This window comes from Micromys minutus (assembly GCF_963924665.1).
Source record: "Micromys minutus genome assembly, chromosome: 1".
In the NCBI taxonomy this organism is placed as follows: domain Eukaryota; kingdom Metazoa; phylum Chordata; class Mammalia; order Rodentia; family Muridae; genus Micromys; species Micromys minutus.
Genome location: NC_137969.1, coordinates 117,084,108 through 117,105,846, shown reverse-complemented (window position 1 = coordinate 117,105,846; position 21,739 = coordinate 117,084,108). Strand labels below are relative to the sequence as shown.

The 21,739-nt window shown below is 44.9% G+C and overlaps 2 protein-coding genes across 2 annotated transcripts in view; one reads left to right on the top strand and one right to left on the bottom strand.

The window, feature by feature from the left end:
• Window positions 1–2,381: 2,381 nt before the first annotated feature.
• Window positions 2,382–3,422, top strand: PPP1R3G (protein phosphatase 1 regulatory subunit 3G; the record flags this gene model as incomplete). The annotated part of the gene is made up of 1 exon (XM_080937712.1): window positions 2,382–3,422. The coding sequence occupies one exon, from the start codon at window positions 2,382–2,384 to the stop codon at window positions 3,420–3,422; it is 1,041 nt and encodes a 346-aa protein (XP_080793838.1).
• A 9,532-nt stretch (window positions 3,423–12,954) lies between these two features.
• Window positions 12,955–21,739, bottom strand: part of LYRM4 (LYR motif containing 4) — a 121,374-nt gene continuing 112,589 nt past the window's right edge. Inside the window, exon 3 of the mRNA XM_080923875.1 lies at window positions 12,955–13,333. Within this exon, the coding sequence (XP_080780001.1) occupies window positions 13,265–13,333 (69 nt within the window). The 3' untranslated portion in view covers window positions 12,955–13,264. The remainder of the gene's footprint in view (window positions 13,334–21,739) is intronic.

Below are 21,739 nucleotides of genomic sequence, written 5' to 3'. Positions count from 1 at the left end.
TCCCACTGTTCTGCCAGAGGACAGATGTGCAGGGGAAGTCAGAGACCGACTGTGCCCTCCAGAGTATCCCCAAGTCCCCATCATGGCCAAGTGAGGTACTACCTGCCTCTGCTGCTAAGGTCTTTCCATGGTTTCTGGGGAACAGCCCTTACACCCACCTCCCCTCCATTGCTCTGCAGAGCTGCTCAGAGATCAGTCAGAGCTGCAGACCTACCTAGTGGGAAAGCACGTGAAGCTTGTGACTTCAAAAAGCACACAATCTGGAGCCAGGTATCTAAGCAACATACTAGTCTCCCATCAGGTGGCCTGTAGATAGCACCCCGATGTGTGGATTGTGATGATAATGGTTGGCCTAGGCTATTTTTTAGGGGATAGAAGGCCACTTTTGTTGAAACCACTGACTTTTTTACATCTGCTTGTTTGATGGGCCATTTCTTGATACCACGGGACCAAAGTCTCCGTTCTCCAAACAGGCCGATATCTCATTTTCTGAACATGTATGTGTCCACTAGGAGAAGACCAGTTCCTACATGATTAGGAGGAAGGTCTCATTACCCACCTCCACAGTGACACAAATTCCTCTAATAAGGCCAAGGCCACACCTCCTAATATTGCCACTCTCTGGGCCAAACTTATTCAAACCAGTACACCCAGGCGGCCAGACAGGCTAGTTACCAGAAACAACAAATAGATGGAAGCCAATCTCCATTCACAGGGGAGTGAGGCTGGACCCTGAGTTCCAAAACTTGCACAAGGATTGTGGCACATTACACCTTATGCACAGACTCTGCTTTGTGTCTCTTCTGTTCGCCTCTTCCAGTTGTATAACCTACAGAATAAGCTGAATATTATTCAAGAGTTTCCTGAATTCTGTAAGTCATTCTAATGAGTTACCAACTGCCACACCCCACCAGAACATTTTTTCAGTTGACCAAATAGTCTGGGTAGCATGAACATCTTATTTGCATATTTGCATCTGGTTTACGGTGAGTGTTTCTGTCTTTAACTTTCGGCTCTGACAATGGGCAGCCTCCGAGACCTCAATAGATCCTAAAAATTAGTAACTGTTGAGGACTCGTTAAATTTGGCCATACCATGCTCAGAGACTAAACCTCGGTTTAAGTCTGGGTAAAATAGCTTTGCTTTTTGTTTCTTGATTTGTGTGCCAATGTTTCTAGAACCTCCAGCTTTTTATATAAATAAGTATACACACAACCACGGTCAGGCAGTTACTCGTTCCCAATGGTGGTCCCCAGAGCCAGTTTTCAGCACCCCAGTTAGAATCCTCTCGGAACTGTTTAGGACACCCTGAATCAGATATGGGGGTGGGGAAGATAGGAGGCGGGCATGACGTTTGGTGATGAAGTTATCACTTGAAGCTTGATGAGGAAAAAGTTCGCCCGCCGGAAGGCTTACTTTAGGAAGTGTCAGGATACAGTGAGATCCTCCCATGGATCTTCCAGCAATTGGATTTTGACTCGCAACCCCCACAAGGCCTGAGACTTAGATGGTCTGGGATCCTTGAGGAGGAGACTTGCAGTTGAGGGCCAGGCGAGAAGGATGCCTTGAGGTTTGAGGGAAGGCGCCTAGCCACGGAGGGAGGTGCCAGCCTTGTGTGCGGGCGGGACAAGGGGGAGGGCCTTGACGTGCTCTAGTGCTCCGCGCAAATGGCCTCCGGCAGAGGGTCTGGTCTGGTTGCCTTGTGGTTGCTGCTCTGTCCCCGCCTCAAGCCCACCAGCAAGGTCACCCGGTAGGTAGGTGGAAGGTGCAGCCTTGGCCTCCCAGCTTTTAGAAGCACCGAGGGGCAACTGCACAGATGCGACCGGGGACTCCTGAGGTTTCGGGGATACAGGATGAAAGGGAAGGGAGGCACCGCTCTCCGAAGAGACTTAATGACATTCCTGTATCGCGAATTCCCTAGGCCAGTGGCAGCCGGGATGTCTCCGCTGGGTGACAGTGCTCCTGCGGAAGAGTAACTTCACTGGCTGCAAAACTTTGTTTACACTCTGGGCTATGAGAGTTGAGAGCCGCTCCAGAGGTGGTACAGACTCGCAGCACCGCGCCGGTTAGATCAAAGCTATCAGCTAGCCTACGACGTTATTAGTTTCCACTACGGACCTGGCTCTAAGGTGTTCTGGCAGCCGCGCCTCCCCGCCCCGGTCCTCCCCTTGGGATCTAGCCCGGAGCCAGCATCCTCCTCCCTCTCGGTCTCCGGCAGCCCCAGCTAAAAGCTAGAGGCTCCAGGCTGAATCCGCTTTCTGCCAGGGTAGGCGAGCCTAGCCAACACTCTGCGCTCCTTCTGCTGCGGGAGTAGATAAAGTTTCCAGAAGAGTCTCCGCGCTTCCCGCAGGGCAAATCCTAGGGCTGGATCGGATAGGGTCATGGAGCCCTCAGAAGAGCAGCTACAAAGATCTGAGGCGTCCAGCTCTACGGCTTCCGAAGACCCGCCATCCGCGGAAGAGCTTTCGCTCCCCGAGGTCCTGTGCGTGGAGAGTGGCACCTCTGAGACCCCGATCCCTGACGCTCAGCTCCAGGACAGGCCCCTGTCGGCGCAGAAAGAAGCAGCTCTCCCGGAACAGGAGGAGCTACAGGAATATCGCCGCTCGCGTGTGCGCTCCTTCTCTTTGCCCGCAGACCCCATCCTGCAGGCGGCCAAGCTCCTGCAGCAGAGGCAGCAGGCGGGGCAGACCAGTTCAGAGGGTGGCGAGCCGGCTGGGAACTACTGCTCTAAGTGTAAGAAGCGCGTGCAGTTTGCCGACTCCCTGGGACTGAGCCTGGCCAGCGTGAAGCACTTCAGCGAGGCCGAGGAGCCGCAGGTGCCACCCTCCGTGCTCTCCGGACTCCACAGCTTCCCGCTGCGCGCCGACGACCTGCAGCAGCTCGGGGGGCTGCTGGCAGTGGCAAAAGTGCCCGCGCCCTTCTTGGCGCTGGGCGCCCGGCTCCGACCCCTCTTCCAGCTCCCGGGGCTGACCGCTGCAGAGGAACGTTTGCGGCGACAGCGAGTGTGCCTGGAGCGTGTGCAGTGTTCCCAGCCGCCCCGAACCGAGGTGACCGGCTCCGGCCGGGTGATTAGATGCCCCGGACCCAGGGCAGTGGCGGTGCGCTACACTTTCACCGAGTGGCGTACATTTCTGGACGTGCCAGCAGAGCTGCACCCGGAGTCACTGGAGCCCCTGCCTCCCATGCGACCCGGGGACTCTCCACCAGGGGCTGAGGATAGTGAGGAGGAGACGGGCACCGAGCGTTTCTGCTTCTCGCTGTGCCTGCCCCCGGGTCTGCAGCCCAAAGGAGAGGATGCTGACACTTGGGGCGTCGCTATTCATTTTGCAGTCTGCTACCGCTGCGAACAGGGCGAATTCTGGGACAACAACGAAGGGGCCAACTACACTTTGCGCTATGTGGGCTCCACAGACCCGCTCTGAGTCTGGGAACTTGGAGAGAGGCTGACCAGCACGCCAAGTTCCAGCTAGGGCAGATTTGGAATTAACAGTTTGGAGCGAATGGAGCAAAATGTGAAACCATACACTCTGAGCGCAGACCCACACATCTGCAAGTTCTAGCAGAGTTCTGACCCCCAGTCTTCTCATCGTGTCCATTGACTGACGTTTCTACTCACCTCCTAGTATTCTCAACCTGCATCGAAATAAGGAACACCCCCATTCCCCGGGCAGAGGCTCTCTTCAAGAAAAGGGCTCTGGAACCCTGAGCCAGGACCTGTGGACCTTGGGGAGTTGTTTTAAACTTGAGATGTGGTCCTTACAGTTTGATGAAAACCTGCAGGGAAAGGACCAGGCATTCCATTTCCACGTGGGAGAGGAAGGCCTGATTCTCAGAAGGGTCAGGGTCAGCTTGCTTGTGCTTTTAACAGTGTTCAGGAAACGTCTGCGGAGACTCGATACTAGTTTCTTCCGGGATTGGATACAAATGTCTTTTAAGAAAGTAAAGGCCGCGTAGACACGTGTCCTCTCTGTACTTCGTGTTTTACCTTCCGAGGGAGGCCATGGCAATGCTCAACCAATGACACCGCAGTATGACAATTATGAAACAATGGTATTAACACGTTTCTCTTGATGTGGAATAGTCTAGGTTCCCCACACTGGGGAGACAATGATTTTCAAAATGTTTTGTAAAAAGCGTTCTGTCCCTTGCCATAGCAAAATGTTGGATGAATTAAAATGCCAAAGGCCTTGGCTGTCAGATCCATCCCAAACCCTTTTGTGCAGCGGAGCTGTCCCACTCTCTGGGCCATTAGCAGTCAGAGATGCTGGGCTCTTGTAGGCTGCACTCCAAGTTCAGGGTTTGGGGGCTGGGAAGGTGGCTTCCTTCTCTCAGAGGCACAAGGAGTGAAGAATCTATGGCAGCTCAGCAGGCTCCGCTCAGAACCAGACAGAACCCTAGGTGCGGACGGTGCAGGGACCACCTTCATTCACTTCAGATGGCTCTGTATGCCCAAGTTCGAGTGGGAGGGCATTCTGGGTGAAAATTTAGCTTCTTCCTTCCCACTCTTCCTGAGCAACTTATTTTCTTAAAAAAATAAAAATAATAAGGAACCTATTATTATCCAAAGTGTCCTATTCTCTAGCAGGTAGCTAGCACAAATCACTAGTTTGAGGCTAATGGATTAAATTTAAGGGTGGGTGTTTTCAGGGATCTATGGTTCAACACAATTACCACAGGCCAAAGTCCGTTTTCATACAACCTGTAAATGACATTTTCACACGTTTAAAGTTTTTTGTCTTAGAGAATTATCTTGTGATATGAAAATTATACAAAAGTCAGATATAGCGGTACACACCTGTAATCCCAGCACTTAGGAGGCTAAAGCAGGATTGTCAAGAGCTTGGTCCTTAGTGACCTAGAAAGATTATATTAAAAAATGTTTATTTATTTTATGTAGATGAGCACACTGTAGCTGTCCTCAGAAACAAAAACTAAGGTGGAGTATGTTGTCTCATTCCTGCAGTCTCTCTGGAAGCTTAATGAGAACCACCACAGCTCTCTGGAGGGTCAGCGGAATGAGCTCCAGATTGATTGTATGGAATTCAAACTCGGCCATGCACAGATGTTTACTGAACCGCTTCTATGGATGCTTCCCTGAGTTAAGTAGATACAAAGTGTAAAGCTTCCACTGTCTGACCCTTCAGAAAGCATGTCAGCCCTGAACTCACAAGACAGTCACTATTTAGTGGATACCCTAAAGGTCACTGAAAATAGTAAATGTAGGCTGGGTGTGGTAACACACCCCTTGTGGATCTGTGATTCCAGGGAGTTGCCATGGAGAAATCCTGTCTGAGAAACAAAACCAAAACAAAATAGCTAAGATACTTGTTGTGGAGATGTGGACTTGTTAGGTCTGCAGATGAACAGATCAGCATATCTAACACTAAGCGAGACCTTTAACCTATAGGAAACACTTTAAAATATTATATATTACTGTGAGTATGGGTTTTTCCCTGCATTTGCATTATCCGAGTGCCTGGTGCCACTGGAAGCCAGAAGAGAGTGTGGAATCTCCTTAAACCAGAGTTACAAATTGTGACCTCCACACGGATGCTAGAGATCAACCATGGGTCCTCTGCAAGAGAATTCAGTGCTCTTAACTGCTGAACCATCTCACCAACTCCCTTGGAAACATTTTATTTTCTAAATAGAAATGAAGGTAAAATATATTTTTATCTGTCTTTAAAGGTTTGGTTTGATGCTAGAATTTCTGTCTGCCGCTACATCTCTGTGTGGTGTCATTGACGACTGCAATCTCAGTGCTTAGAAGGCGAGGAGAGTCTGGCCTAAATGGGAAATAACAAGAGAGTGCTTGTTTCAAGGGAAAGGCTAACACCAGGCAAAGTCAGCATTTAAAAGCTAACTGAGGCCTAGGTGCTCAGTGGCAGAGCACTTACTTCATGTGTCAGCCATTTCTCTCTTCTGGGGGGCAGCTGCTCACAGTGCAGCATGTTGGGCACACAATCAGGAAGCAAAAAAAGATGAATACTCGAATTAGCTTGTGTATGTGCGTGTACGCATATGTGTGCATGTCCCTGTGTTTGCACATGTGTGCAAGCCTGAGGTTGACAATGGACGTCCTCCTCTATTGTTCTCCTTTTTACCCTTTTTGAGCAAGGTCTCTCATTGAACTTGAGGCTAAACTGGTTAGCCAGTCAGTCCCCAGCTTCTTTCTGTTTCCACTGGCCAGCTCTGGGGTGACAGGTGTACCCCATCTGACAGCTTGAACGTAGCTCAGGGATCCAAAAGCAGGCAGGCCCTCATTTCCTGCATGGAAAAGCACTTTACTATATCGATATGTTTTCTATGGTGATTCTAAACCAGGGTAGATAATGATTAACCAAGGCATCTATGTTTGATCCTCAGCACCACAAAGGGCAAGAAGAGGGAGGAAGAGGTGGAGGAAGAGGAAGAGGAGGAGTATGAGTTGATTTTCTAAAAGGAAGGGAATGCATCCCCTCAACACAAAATTCCCACAATGAAACTGGTGCCCTGTGTCAGAATATTCACTTTTATTTGGTAACTATAGTCATTTTGCTTAAAATTGTAATAACTTTAAAGATCTTATCTAGGGCCAGGTAGCAGTGGCACCTGGCCTTTAACCTCAGTGCTGGGGAGGCAGTGTCAGGTGGGTCTCTGTGAGCTCCGGAGCAGACTGGACTATAGAACAAACTCCAGGACAGCCAAAGTTACACATAGAACGGCTGGAGGGATGGCTCAGTGGTTAAGAGCACTGACTGCTCTTCCAGAGGTCCTGAGTTCAAAGCAACCGCATGGTGGCTCACAACCATCTGTAATGAGATCTGATGCCTTCTTCTGGTGTGTTTGAAGACAGCTACAGTGTACTTATATATAATAAATAAATAAATCTTAAAAAAACCCTACACATAGAAACCCTGTCCTGAAAAACAAAACTAAAAATCAACCAGCCAAACCAAAAAAAAAAAAAAAAAAAAAAAAAAATCTTATCTTGCTCTAGTCATTAAAGACCATATTCTTCTCTGTGATTTAACGACCCTGTCCTATATTAAAGAGAGATTCCAGAAGCTTCTTGGTAGGCAAATGTGTGCATGAATCTCTGGTTCGGGGAGTTGGAAAGTTCCCCTAGGAAACTCCATGTTTATTATCCAGATGGGCAGCCTATGTGAAGACTTTGGGAGGCCAGGACCATGCTCACAGAGTGGCCACTGCACTCTGGGAGCCTACGGAACTCTAGGGACCAAGCATGTCTGTCCAGCAGCAGGGAAGGTCACTGTTCAGGAGACTTCCTAGAGTGCCTGGTGTGTGATGGTCTGTGAATTTTCTCAGGCTGTGTGTGTGCACACTTGTGCATATGTGAATGCTCAGGTTTCCACTATGATATTTTCCCACCTGTTCCATCTTCCTGTTTTTCAGCTCTAGGATCCTCATTTATCATTTTATGGCTTTCACAAATTTCAGCTCTAGCCACACAGTTCTGTCTAGTTTATAAGACCAAGATTTTTTTTTTAAACCTCTTTTGAGTACTGTGCTGTGAAACCACTGGCTCATCAGATTAGCATCACATCTTTGTCAGGAATGGGAAGAATAGCATGAGGGTGGAGTGCCATGTTCTGTTTTCTGTGGCTTCATGGAACTGAATCAAATGTGAGTTTCTGGCACATGTTACAGGATCCAGGTATATAGGCTAGAGAGAGCACTGTAGAGATGTTGGTATCCCCAGCAGGCCCCCCAAAGTAGGGATCTGCTAGATTCACACAGAACCAGGGACTTGCAACTATTTGAAATCCTTAGGGATTTGGGACAGGGAGGTGACATGCTAAGCTCACTTTAGTGACCTGGCTTTCTCCACCTGCAGAGCAACCTGGGAAAGGTTATCACCATTAACATTTCCAAGAACATCAGCTTGGAACTCTTGTACACTTTACATTTTGGATAGCTTAAATATTCAAGAACATAGACACATTTAATAGAAACAGGCATCACAGCTCCACACAAATTCTTTCTATCTCTATATTAGTTGCATATTTAAAATCCTGGTGGCTGGTATAAATAGGCATTCACAAATTTCTCTCAGAGCTAATGTTTGTCTTGTCAAAGTTGGGCTTGGATATGGTTCAGCAAAAGAGCACTTGCCCGGGACCCCAACATTCATTGCCAGTGCTGGGTATTTGTGTGTGTGGTGATCTATATTTCTCAAGGACCTGTCTGTAAGTTTAAATCCCCACAAAGAGAGCTCTCTAATTCAGAGCACATTATCTTTAGTATAAGACATTCTGCCTTCTGCTTTTGAGGGCCTCATCTCTTCATCAACTTTTGTGGTTTTTATAGCCTGGCCCCAATACCTAAAGTGTCCTTTACTCTAGAATATAATAGCAGTTGCTATGAAGTACAATGGGCCCTTGGTATCTGCAGGGACTGATTCTAGGAGTTCCTGTGGAGCTCAGAATCTGTGATGTTTATTTCTTACATGGGAAAAGTTGTATTTCCATAGAACTGACATAGTTTTCCTTGGGTTTCAAATCATTTTTATACAATTTATGCCAATATAAGAGTGTGCAAGTAATTGCTATACTGTATTGTTAGCCGAAGTGGCAATAACAAGAGTGTACCTGCTTGGTACTGATGTGTTCCCATGTGGTTCTGTCCTGTGGTTAGCTGAATCCAAGGATGTGCAACCTTGTGCTATACAGGGAAGACTGTACTTAACAACAAAACAGCAGCTCATTTAGTCACAAAAGTGTGATTTTGAATTTTTTAAAAACCTGATGTTTTACTCAGTGCTTAGTGCAAGGAGGACGACATGTAGCTTAATCTTTCACATCCACTAAAACTAAAACAAAAGACCACCACCACCGCCACTGCCTCCGCCACTGCTGCCTGTACCACCACCACCACCTCCACTACCACCTCTACCACCATCATTACCTCCACCACCATCACCACCTCTACCACCATCATTACCTCCACCACCATTACCACCTCCACCACCACCTCTACCACCATCATTACCTCCACCACCATTCCCATCACCACCACCACCTACCTCCACCACCACCTCTACCACCATCATTACCTCCACCACCATCCCCATCACCACCACCACCTACCTCCACCACCACCTCTACCACCATCATTACCTCCACTACCATTACCACCTCCACCACCACCTCTACCACCATCACCATCACCATCACCACCACCTCCACCACCATCTCTACCACCATCATTACCTCCACCACCATCACCACCTCCACCACCACCTCTACCACCATCATTACCTCCACCATCATCACCATCACCACCACCTCCACCACCACATCAAACCTAACCCCCCTTTTACTAAACATAGGAAATATTCTCTCACGGCAGGTCTTCCCGTAGGTGCATCTGTTCTGCTGAGCTTCAGGTAAACTGTCTCTGTGAAGGATTTTCAAACTGTTTTTGACATGACACAGGCAGAGCGCTTCCCCAGCAAATACAGGGTTGAGTGCAGCATTGGGGGAAGTAAGAGCAACACTTCCACTCAGTGTTGGGTGTGGCTATAAAGGGAACAGCCAATGGTACCTGCTGCTGCACAGCATCTATGTAAATCATTGTATATCACAGACTGATGATGCTCTCTTAGCTTCACCATCCAGAGCACAAGGGCCATAACAACCACACAGATACATATTGGCTATGTACTGTTGCTATAGAACCAGTAGAGAACCAGATAGGCCCACCCAATGCCATCTGAAGGTCTAGGAAAAGGCTCCTGGCAAGTGGGTTTGACTTCCACAGAAGTGAATTTCTGGTGGCGTTTCTCATCTGCTAGCTGCTGATAGTGACCTCTGGCACTTTCAGAGATGAGCATAGCCTTGGAGAGTTGAGATGGTCTGTCCAGTGGTACAACTTCTCCATCACATTGCCTGGCCCAAATTCTACAGCTGGGGCCATTAGGCAGGCAGATGGCTGTGTTATACATAGTTAAATGCCACTTTCTCTGAAGTCCTCTGTTGTTGAAATTATTTAATCCCGACCTGGGGTTTCTACCCTGCCTTTAGTCATTTAGTTACCAGATAAAAAACACACACAGCATTTATATTTACAATAAGTCTTAAACAGTATAAAAGCTAGGCAGCTGCCTACCGTCTATGCTGTTAGAATCTACTTTCTTATGGATAATCCTGAATTAATTACTTACTATGTTTCATCTGGTCTGCTCTTAACTCCCCTTGGCCAGCCCTCAGGGCCACTTTCTCTTGACTCCTATTTTGTGGTAGCTTCTTACTCCTCCTCCTGTCTTCCCCTCCTGGTCCTCCTCCCAACCCCAAGTCTGGGAAACCTAAACCCCACCTGTCTCTCCTGCCTAGCTATTGGCAGCCTTATTTACCAATCAGAAACAACTTTGGGCCAAGGTGTAGGTGTGGACTGTGGACTCTCTCATCCCTGGGACAAAGTCATGGAGGCCCACACTTAGCATTACAACAGATAGCAAAAGACCAAATCTCATTTGGGGAACACCCAATATGAGGCTCTGCTCAGATAACTCCTGTTTGTGGGCGTCTCTCTCTTTCTCTCTCTCATTATATCTAAATGACAAGAATTAGCTCTGCTTTATCAAGCCCTGGGCATGTCCAAACCCATGTCTGAGGTTTAATTATCACGAAGGCAGCCAGCTGTCCACAGTGTGCAGAACAAGCCAAGTTTACTCCATGACTGCCTGTGGAAGCGGTCCTCTGGGGAGTCTCCCCTGGAGCTGCCTTTCTGCTCAAAATGGGACACCTTCAGGGGGAATACTTAGGCTACACATAACAGGTGCCTAAAAATAACTTTCAAGTGGGAGCACCGTTCACAGCCTTGATGTAGAAATGGTGAGTGACCACCGATTCTTCTGATGCTCAGTGTAAACAGCAGCAAGGACCTCCTCCACCAGGGCTGGGTGACACTGCTCCACGAGCCAGCTCAATACCTCTTCATACTGTGTTTAGAGTGTGCATGCACTTCATGGGTGTGTGAGACTTCATTCTGAGACTAAGAGTTGCACTGCTGGATGAATGAGAACACAGCACGTCACACAGGTAGGAAAATTTCCAAATGAACCTGTGGTGCTTTGAGTAAGAATGGCCCCATAGACTCAAGCACTGAATGCTTGGTCATTAGGCAGTGGCACAACTTGAGAGGGATTTGGTGTGGCCTTGATCGAGTGGGTGTGGCCTTGTTGGAGGAAGTGAGTCACTGGGGGTGAGCTTTTGGGTTTCAAAAGCCTAAGCCAGGAACAGCGTCTTTCTTCTGCTGATGCCTGTGGATCCAGATGTTGAGCTCTCAATTACTTCTCCAGCACCATGTCTGTCTGTGTGCTGCTATGCTCCCCACCACGGTAATAATAAATTAAGCCTCTGAAACTGTGAGCCAGCTCCAACTGAATGCTTTCCTTTATAAGAGTTGTTGTGGTCATGGTGAGTCTTCACAGTAACAGAACACTGGTTAAGACAAAACTCATGATGCACACTAGTTTTAAACAATTAAAAAAGTTGAACTGAAAATAGAAAGGCCGTGCATATCATGAGTCTACACTCCATGGGTGCCAGCGTGAACACCTGTGACAGGCTCTATGTCATGTGGGCTAGCTTAGAATTTCTATGTTACCAAAATTAGTCTCAAACTCACAATGCTCCTGCTTCAGCCTTCAAGTGCCAAAATCCACAGATGTGCAACACCACACCTAGCTCACTCCTACTTAATGTGCGTGTGCTGTATGCATTTGTATGTGTTCATGTGGGCACAGATACGTGTGTGTGCATGAATGTGGAGACCTCAGTCACTCTCTAACTTAAGTTTGGACGGAAGGTCTCTCACTGAGGAGGAACTGACCAATTTGGTTAGATGGGTTATCCAGTGAGTTTTTAGGATTCATCTGGCTGCTCCTCTGCCATCAGGGTTTTAGCATCATGGTCTGTCCAGTTTAGCTCAGTGCTGGGAACTGAGGCTGTGTGGTAGTACTTGACTGTGCATGAACTCCTCTCCCTAGCCCCATGTCTATGAATTTTTAGGTAGGGTGACAGACTGCTTATACTTAATTCACATGAATGCCACAGGAGTTTTGTGACAGTGGCCTTAGCCACTGTAGACATAAATCCAGTCTACTTTGCACTGAGAAGAAATTCTTCCTGTAAGATGGGTCTAAGGAAGATATTATGTGAGGATGTGTCCTGTGTTTGGAAGGAATGGGTTCTCTACAATATATGACATCTTTAATACCCAGGAAAGGCTCAAAGGACTGAGTGATCATCAGAGTCACCTGGAGAACTGTATATTATTTATTTTGATTATTTTTAAAATTAAGTTTAATTTTTATGTGTTTGAATGTTTTGTGTGCATGCTTGTGCACCATGTGCATACCTGGTACTGCAGCAGCCTTCAGAGGAAATCAGATCCCTGGAACTTGAATTACAGATGGTTGGGAGCACCTGGAATGCTCTCTACATGGGTCTTCTACAAAAGCAAAATGTACTTTTAAAATTTTCAAATGTACTCTTAAGTGCTGAGCCATCTCTCTAAGCTTGAGAACTGTATTTTAAACATTCCGTCTTTGGGGTCTTAACTCCCTATTGATTCTAAGGTGTTAAACAGCATAGACAACATGCATTCATAAGGCATTTCCAGTGTCCCTGGTGTCTCAGGATTACATATAGCACACTTCAGTGTTCAAGGTCTTCCTTGGGGATTGCCAGAACTATGATTCTCGTGTGCGAGGGATGTGGAGTGCTTGGGGCTCTGCATTAGGTTTGAGTGGCGGGGTGTACCTTACACTCCTCATCTTGACCCCTGTCATTACCCATGTCTGAACTGGTGCTTACACTTGCGATCTTCAGTGGATTGTGTGGCCATCCTTTTGAATTCCCACTTCTACCAATACAGCCATGTCAGGAAATAAATGCAGTCATTGAAATGGGTTTATTTGATACAAAAGGATAGAGAGATAATTATGTTTACTGTTAAGGACTAAGACACAAAGTCTGCAAGAGCTCTATGTGGCTGTGGGTGAGGTGGGGAGGGGACATGATAGCACACAGCATTCTGAATGCCCTCAAGCTCTTCATTCTGATACCGGAACTGAGGGTGCACAGCCATTTCTTCACATGACAGCTGTGACAGAAAGCAAAAGTGACTCAGTTTGTCAGCTCCTACAAGGCAGGCAGAGAAGAGGCTATTTCACCCAGTATTGGGAGGTTCCACTGTATAGAATGGGTGTTGTCGATGGTCAGTTCTGCTGTGGAGGCTGTTTCCTAGTGCCGGGTTCCTATGTCCTGGGCTTCTCTTGATTCTCAATGATAAGCTTGTCAGTTGAGTACAGTTGGCCAATATGAACCTGAAGGCAAAGGAAAGACAGCAGTTAAGAATTGTTGGGCTGTCAGCTATTTGGTTTGAGAAAGAGCCTTGCTATGTAATTTGGGCTAGCCTTGATTCAGCCATCCTTCTGACAGCCTCTCGGTTGCTGGAATTATAGATGTGTGCCACCAGCCTACTTTCAGTTCCAACAAGAATGTGCAGGTGTGCAGGTGCCTATCATGGCAGGCTGATGCCTATGGAAACTGCTACAGGGTAAAGTTCGCTCCCATGTGCCTTTGCTAGTCTTATTTTTCAGCTCCTAGTCTTGCTCTGGATTGTTAGAGAGACCCCCGTGTTTCTCTCAAATGTCACCATGATATTGGTCTTGGTATCCAATTGGCTCCCTTGCTTCAGCTTCAGGCAAAGCCATTCATATGAAGAGCTCTCCACCCATTGAGAATTCATGCCCTTACAGCCGGTGCCGTGTCTATGCTCGCCAGGTTCCTGCTTCCTGTCTTTCCTCCTCTTCTGTTGTATCCTTTTAGCTTAGTGTTTCTGTTGCACCCTAATGCTCCCACTTCCTCAGATGCTGCAGGAGCAATGGAGGTTCTCCCTTTTCTAAAACAAAGAGTAGTTGCCATGGTTCTTCACTAAGGGCACTTCCTAGGCTGTACTCTAAAGAACAAACAGAACTGGGGAAGAAAGTGCTGAGCATTAGGACATCTGTCTGGATTTCAGCACTTGGACACTCTCTATGGACCATCTGGGGCGAGAAATTTCTCTTTACAAAGGCAAATGAGAGCACGCTCCCAAAGGCCAGGGCTGCCACCCAGAGTGGCCATGTGTCAGATCCCAGACTCTCTCAAGGGTTTCCCCTGCCCCTGCTGTCCCTTACCCCTTAAGGTTTCTCTTTGAAGCCCTGGGTACCTTGGAACTTGCTTTGTTGATCAGGCTGGCCACAAACTCAGAAATTCACCTGCCTCTGCCTCCAGTGTTGGGACTGAAGGCATGTACTGCAATGAAAGGCCTTCTTCTCATGGGTTCTTTTCCTGCCTCATTAATGCTGTGGCTTAAAAAGAGGACCCAGGGCAAGGGAGTATATCCTTAGCAAGGAACAGTCAGTGTGGCTCACTCGAACCAATGTTGGCAGTTGCAAAGGCCTCCTTTGACTCTGTTTCCCCATGCATTTGTCTTACATGCAGTCTGCATTTGAGCAGGCAGGCAGCAGTGCAGGTGCCCCAGTTGCAAGCAAACGGTGGGGGGGGGAGCACTTTAGAATAATTCTGGGCAAAAATCACAGTGATGAACTTGCTTCTGTCTGTGGCCTTGTGTTCTCACTGACATATGGAATGCCAGGTGGATGAGACCTGGGAAGCTGCGTTTCTCAGAAGCGGGATGGAACACTGATAAATGTGGCAGGAACTTTCATTAGGTCTGTGATTAGCTGGGTAGAGCTTTTTTCTCATTCATTCACTCTCTGGATTTCTAAGGAATCATAATCCTAGTGAGTGGAGCCAAGGACTTCTTTGGGGTTTTTAACATGGCAACCTTAAGTCTCTGCTGATGGATTGAACCACATGTCTTAAGAGAAAGACCATCGCTTTTCTCAACCCTAAGTATTTGTAATATATATTAGCAAACGGAAGAAAGTATGTATTACGGGCCCACTGCCATCAGGACTCATGGTTTGCCTGCAGGGAACTGAGCACCCAGGAGCTCCAGGAGCCTGAGCCCACGAGTGAGACATCATTTCCTATCCACTAACTATCCGGGGAGAGACCCCATCTCAGGCCGCAGGTACTGAGGTGCTGCATGGGACCCTTCCAGACTCCATCTGTGCCCAGAGCTAGAGCTGGCCCACCACCATCAGAAATCACAGCCTGCCTTCAGAGAGCTGAACACCCAGGAGCAATCTCCCTCCTGAGACCACAGGCCCACAGACCCACAGGAGAGACAAGCTCCAGCCAGAGATGACAAGATCATCTACCACCACAGATAACAAGATGGCAAGAGGCAAGTGCAAGAACCTAAGCAGCAGAAACCAAGACAACCTGGCAACATCAAAACCCAGTTCTCTCACCACAGCAAGTAGTGGATATCCCAACACACTAGAAAAACAAGATTTGGACTTAAAAATCATACTTTATGTTGATGATGGAGGGTCTTGAGAAGAGCGTAAATAACACCCTTAAAGAAATACAGGAGAACACAGGTAAATAAGTAGAAACCCTTAAGATTTACAGGAAAAGACCAGAAAACAGGTGAAGGAATTAAACAAAACCATCCAGGATCTAAAAATGGAAATAGAGACAATAAAAAAAATCACTAAGGGAGACAACCCTGGAGATAGAACACCTAGTAAAAAGATCAAGAGTCATAGAAGCAAGCATTGCCAACAGAATACCAGAGATAGAAGAAATAATTTCAGGGGCAGAAGATACCACAGAAAACATTAAAATAACAGAAAAAAAAATCCAAAAATAAAAAAGCCCCTAACCCAAAACATCCAGGAAATCAAAGAAACAATGAGAAAACCAAAGCTAAGAATAACAAGTGTAGAGGAGAACGAGGACTCCTAACTAAAAGGCCCAGTAAATATCTTCAACAAAATTATAGAAGAAAACTTCCCTAACCTAAAGAAAAAGATGGCTATGAACATACAAGAAGCCTAGAGAACTCCAAATAGATTGAACCAGAAAAGAAATTCTTCCCAACACATAATAGTTAAAACACCAAATGTTCAAAACAAAGAGAGAATACTAAAAGCAGTAAGGGAAAAAGTACAAGTAACATATTAAGGCAGACCTATCAGAATTACATCAGAGTTCTCAACAACAGAGACTGTGAAAGCTAGAAGATGTCATACAGACTCTAAGAGAACACAAATGCCAGCCCAAATTTCTATATCTAGCAAAACTCTTAATTACCATAGATGGAACCCAAGATATTCCAGGACAAAACCAAATTTACACAATATCTGTCTATAAATCCAGACCTACAAAGAATAATAGATGAAAAAATTCAACACAAGGAGGAAAAACTACACCTTAAGAAAAGCAAGAAAATAATCTTTCTGCAACAAACCAAGAAAAGAAAACCACACAAACATAATTCTACCTTTAACAACAAAAATATCAGAAAACAACAATAACTATTCCTTAATATCTCTTAACATCAATGGGCACAATTTCCCAATAAAAAGACATAGAGTATGAGACTGGATACTTAAACAGAACCCAGCAATTTTCTACATACAGGAAACTCATCTCAGCGACAAAGACAGACACTACCTCAGAGTAAAAAATTTCTAAGCAAATGGTCCCAAGAAAAAGGCTGGAATAGCCATTCTAATATCAAATAAAATCAACTTTCAACCAAAAGTTATCAAAAAAGATAAGGAAGGGTACTTTTTACTCATTAAAGGAAAAATCTATCATGATGAACTCTCAATCCTGAACATCTACACTCCAAATACAAGGACACCCACATTCATAAAGGAAACCCTACTAAAGCTCAAAGCACATATTGCAACACACACAATAATAGTGGGAGACTTCAACACCCCATTTTCATCAATGGACAAATCATGGAAGCAGAAACTGAATAGAGATGCAGTGAAACTAACAGAAGTTATGAATCAAATGGATTTAACAGACATCTATAGAATATTTCATCCTAAAACAAAAGAATATACTTTCTTTTCACACTGAATGGTACCTTCTCCAAAACTGATCATAAAGTCAGTCACAATTAAGGCCTCAACAGATACAAGAAGATGGAAATAATTCCATGCAGCCTATCAGATCACCATGGACTAAGGCTGGTCTTCCATAACAACAAAAACTACAAAAGCCACATACACATGGAAGCTGAACAATGCTCTACTCAATGATAACTTGATCAAGGAAGAAATAAAGAAAGAAATTGGAGACTTTTTAGAATTAAATGAAAATGAAGGCAAAACATAGCCAAAATTATGGGACACAATGAAAGCAGTGCTAAGAGGAAAACTCATAGCTCTGAGTGCCTCCAAAAAGAAACTGGAGAGAGCATAAACTAATAGCTTGACAGCATACCTGTAAGCTCTAGAACAAAAAGGAACAGATACAGCCAAGAGGAGTAGAAGGTAGGAAATAATCAAACTCAGAGCAGAAGTTAACCAAGTAGTAACAAAAAGGACTATACAAAGAATCAACAAAACCAGGAGCTGGTTTTTTGAGAAAATCAACAAGATTGATAAACCCTTAGCCAGACTAACCAGAGGGTGTAGAGAGTATCCAAATTAACAAAATCAGAAATGAAAAGGGAGGCATAACAACAGAAACTGAGGAAATTCAGGAAATCATTATATCCTATTGCAAAAGCCTATACTCAACAAAACAGAAAATCTAGAGGAAATGGACAACTTTCTAGACAGATACCAGGTACCAAAGTTAAACCAGGATCAGATAAATCATCTAAACAGTCTCATAACCCTCAAAGAAATAGAAGCAGTCACCAAAAGCCTTCCACCCCCCCCAAAAAAATGCTCAGGCCAGATGTGTTTAGTGCAGAATTCTATCAGACCTTCATAGAAGACATAATACTCTCCCAACTATTCCACAAAATAGAAACAAAAGAAATACAACCCAACTCATTCTCAGAAGCCACAATTACGCTCATACCAAAACCACAAGACCCTACAAAGAAAGTATTTCAGAACAATTCTGCTCATGAACATAGATGCAAAAATACTTAATAAAATTCTTGAAAACCAAATTCAAGAACACATCAAAACCATCATTCACCATGATCAAGTAGGTTTCATCTCAGGGATGCAGGGATGGTTCAATATACAGAAATCCATCAATGTAATCTACTCTATTAACAAACTCAAAGAAAAAAACCATATGATCATCTCATTAGATAATGAGAAAGCATTTGAAAAAATTCAACACCCCTTCATGTTTAAAGTATTGGAAAGATCAGGAATTCATGGTCTATCCCTAAACATAGTGAAAGCAATATACAGCATACCAGTAGCCAACATCAAACTAAACGGTGAGAAACTTGAAGCAATCCCACTAAATTCAAGGACTAGACAAGGCTGCCCACTCTCCCCCTATCTTTTCGATATAGTACTGGTGAGGGACTCTAAGGTTTTTTTATAGTTCCACATCCTCCTTACAGCTTCCCCCTTCCACTGAGGGTTTTTGCGGTTCTGAACCCTCCAGAAAAGAGTGCTTCAACCTTATCTGGCAAGCCCCTGGAGTGTAGGGGAAGAACCTTAATATATGACCCAGGCAGGCACCAAGCAGTACTCCTTTCCGGGGAGAAGTGTCTTATCTGGGCAGACTTGGAATGGAGGGCATAGGTCCTGAGATGCAACTCATGCTGGCAGCAGCCAGTCAACTTAAAAGTCAACTAAACCAGCCAATGCTTACATGCCTAATCACCATCAGCATAGCCCACTCATTACTATGTGTATAAAAACTATACTGACGAGGGGATTGGGGTTGCTTCTCCTCTGGATATAGGCCACCCCAGTACACTGTACTAATAAACTTCTTGCTTTTTCATCGATCCCTGATATCTCATATCATTCATGGGAGCCTCAAATAGACAAGACTCAATTTGTGTCTTATACTCGAAGTCCGAGCCAGAGCAATTAGATAGCAAAAGGAAATCAAAGGGCTGCAAATTGGAAAGAAAGAAGACAAAATATCACTATTTTCAGGTGATATGATAGTATACTTAAGTGACCCCAAAAATTCTACCAGAAAACTCCTACAGCTGATAAACAACTTCAGCAAAGTGGCTGGATATAAAATTAACTCAAACAAATCAGGAGCCTTCCTCTACTCAAAGGATAAACAGGTGGAGAAGGAAATTAGGGAACTGACACCCTTCACAATAGTCACAAAGAATATAAAATACCTTGGTGTGACCCTAACCAAGCAAGTGAAAGGCAAGTATATGACAAGAAGTTCAAGTCTCTGAAGAAGGAAATTGAAGATCTCAGAAGATGGAAAGATCTCCCATACTCATGAATTGGAAAGATTAATATAGTAAAAATAATCATCTTGCCAAAATCAATTTACAGATTCAATGCAATACCCATCAAAATTACAACTTTTTAAATGCAATTTGCAAATTACTTTGGAATAACAAAAACCTAGGATATTGAAAACTATTATCAACAATAAAAGAAGTTCTGGGGGAATCACCATCCCTAACCTCAAGCAGTATTACAGATCAATTGTGATAAAAACTGCCTGGTAGTGGTACAGAGACAGGCAGGTAGATGGAATAGAATTGAAGACCCAGAAACGAACCTACACACTTACACCTATGGTAACTTGATCTTTGGCAAAGGAGCTAAAAATGTTCAATGGAAAAAGGACAGAATCTTGAACAAATGGTGCAGGTTCAACTGGTAGTCAGCATGTAGAAGAATGCTTATCAATCTATTCTTATTGCCCTGTACAAAGCTCAAGTCCAAGTGGATCAAAGACCTCTACATAAAAGCAGGTACACTGAAACTATTAGAAAAGAAAGTGGGGAAGAACTTTGCACACATAGGCACAGGGGAAAATTTCTTGGACAGAACACCAATGACTTATGCTCTAAGACTAAGAATTGACAAATGGGACCTCACAAAATTGCAAAGGATCTGTAAGGCCAAGGGCATTGTCAAAAGGACAAAATGGTAGACAACAGATTGGAAAAGGATATTTACCAATTATACATCTGATAGAGGGCTAATGTCTAATATATACAAAGAATTTAAGAAGTTAGATTCCAGAGAACCATATAATTTTATTAAAAAATGGGATACAGAGCTAAACAACTCTCAACTAAGAAATACCGAATGGCTGAGAAGCACCTAAAGAAATGCTCAACATCCCTAGTCATCAGGGAAATGCACATCAAAACAACCCTGAGATTCCACCTCACACCAGTCAGAATGGCTAAGATCAAAAACTCAGATTACAGCAGATGCTGGTGAGGATGTGGAGAAAGAGGAATACCCCTCCACTGTTGTGATTGTAAGCTGGTACAACCACTCTGGAAATCAGTCTGGCGGTTCCTCAGAAAATAAACATAGAACTACCTGAGGACCCAGCTATACCACTCCTGGGCATATACCCAAAAGATGCTCCAACATATAACAAGGACACAAGCTCCACAATGTTCATAGCAGCCTTATTTATAATAGCCAGAAGCTGGAAAGAACCCAGATGTCATTCAACAGAGCAATGGATACAGAAATTGTGGTATATTTACACAATGGAGTACTACTCAGCTATTAGAAACAATAACTTCATAAAATTCTTAGTCAAATGAATGGAACTAGAAGCTATCATCCTGAGTTAGGTAACCCAGTCAAAAGAACACACATGGTATGCACTCACTGATAAGCAGATACTAGCCCAAAATCTCACAATACCCAAGAAACAATCCACAGACCTTATGAAGCTAAAAAATAAAATAAAATAAAATAAAATAAAATAAAAAAGAAGAAGGCCAGAAGGTGGATGCCTCAGTCCTTGTTAGGAGGGAGAAACAAACACTCAAGGGAGGAAATTCAGAGATAAATAGAGGAGCAGAGATTGAGGAAAACATCACCTGGGGCTCTATCCCATATGCAGCCACCAAACCCATCAATTAGAGCTGATGCCAAGAAGTTCTTACTGGCAGAATCCTGATATGGATACTTCCTCAGAGGCTTGGCCAGAGCCATACTGATACAGAGGAGGATGCTTGCAGATAACCATCGGACTGAATACAGGGACCCCAATGAAGGAACTTGAGAAAGAACTGAAGGAGCTGAAAGGGTTCACATCTCCATGGGAAGAACAACATTATCAACCAACCAAACTTTCCATAGCTCCCAGGGACGAACACACCAACCAATGAGCACACATGGAGAGATCCATGGCTCCAGTTGCATATGTAGCAGAAGATAGCATTGTCTGGCATCAATGGGAGGAGAGCCCTTTGGTCCAGCGAAGGCTCATTTTCCCAGTGTAGGGGAATGCCAAGGCACCAAGGTGGGAGAAGGTGGCTGGGAGAGGGTTGCTGGGAGAGGGAGCACCTTCATGAAAGCAAGGGGAGGGGGAGGAAGGATGGGACTGGGGTGAAAGAGGATAACATTTCAAATGTAAATTCAGAGACTAACCAATAAAAATAAAAAAATTTAAAAAGGTATATATTAATAAAGTTGTAAAATATATCAGTAAATTGTTCGGTGCTGAGAGTGAATGAGATCTGTCTGTCTAGAACTGTGTCTATTCTACACCCCCTAGCTGCCCACTGCCTGTCTTCGAATGTCTTATACACTGCATTCAGGCTATAGGTCCAACTTCTGTGTCTCTCTGCCTGGTTTACTATCAAGAGAGGCTCTCTTGATGTTCACCCAAGCAAAACCCTTTGAAAAAGACAGACTATTCAACTGCAACTAGGA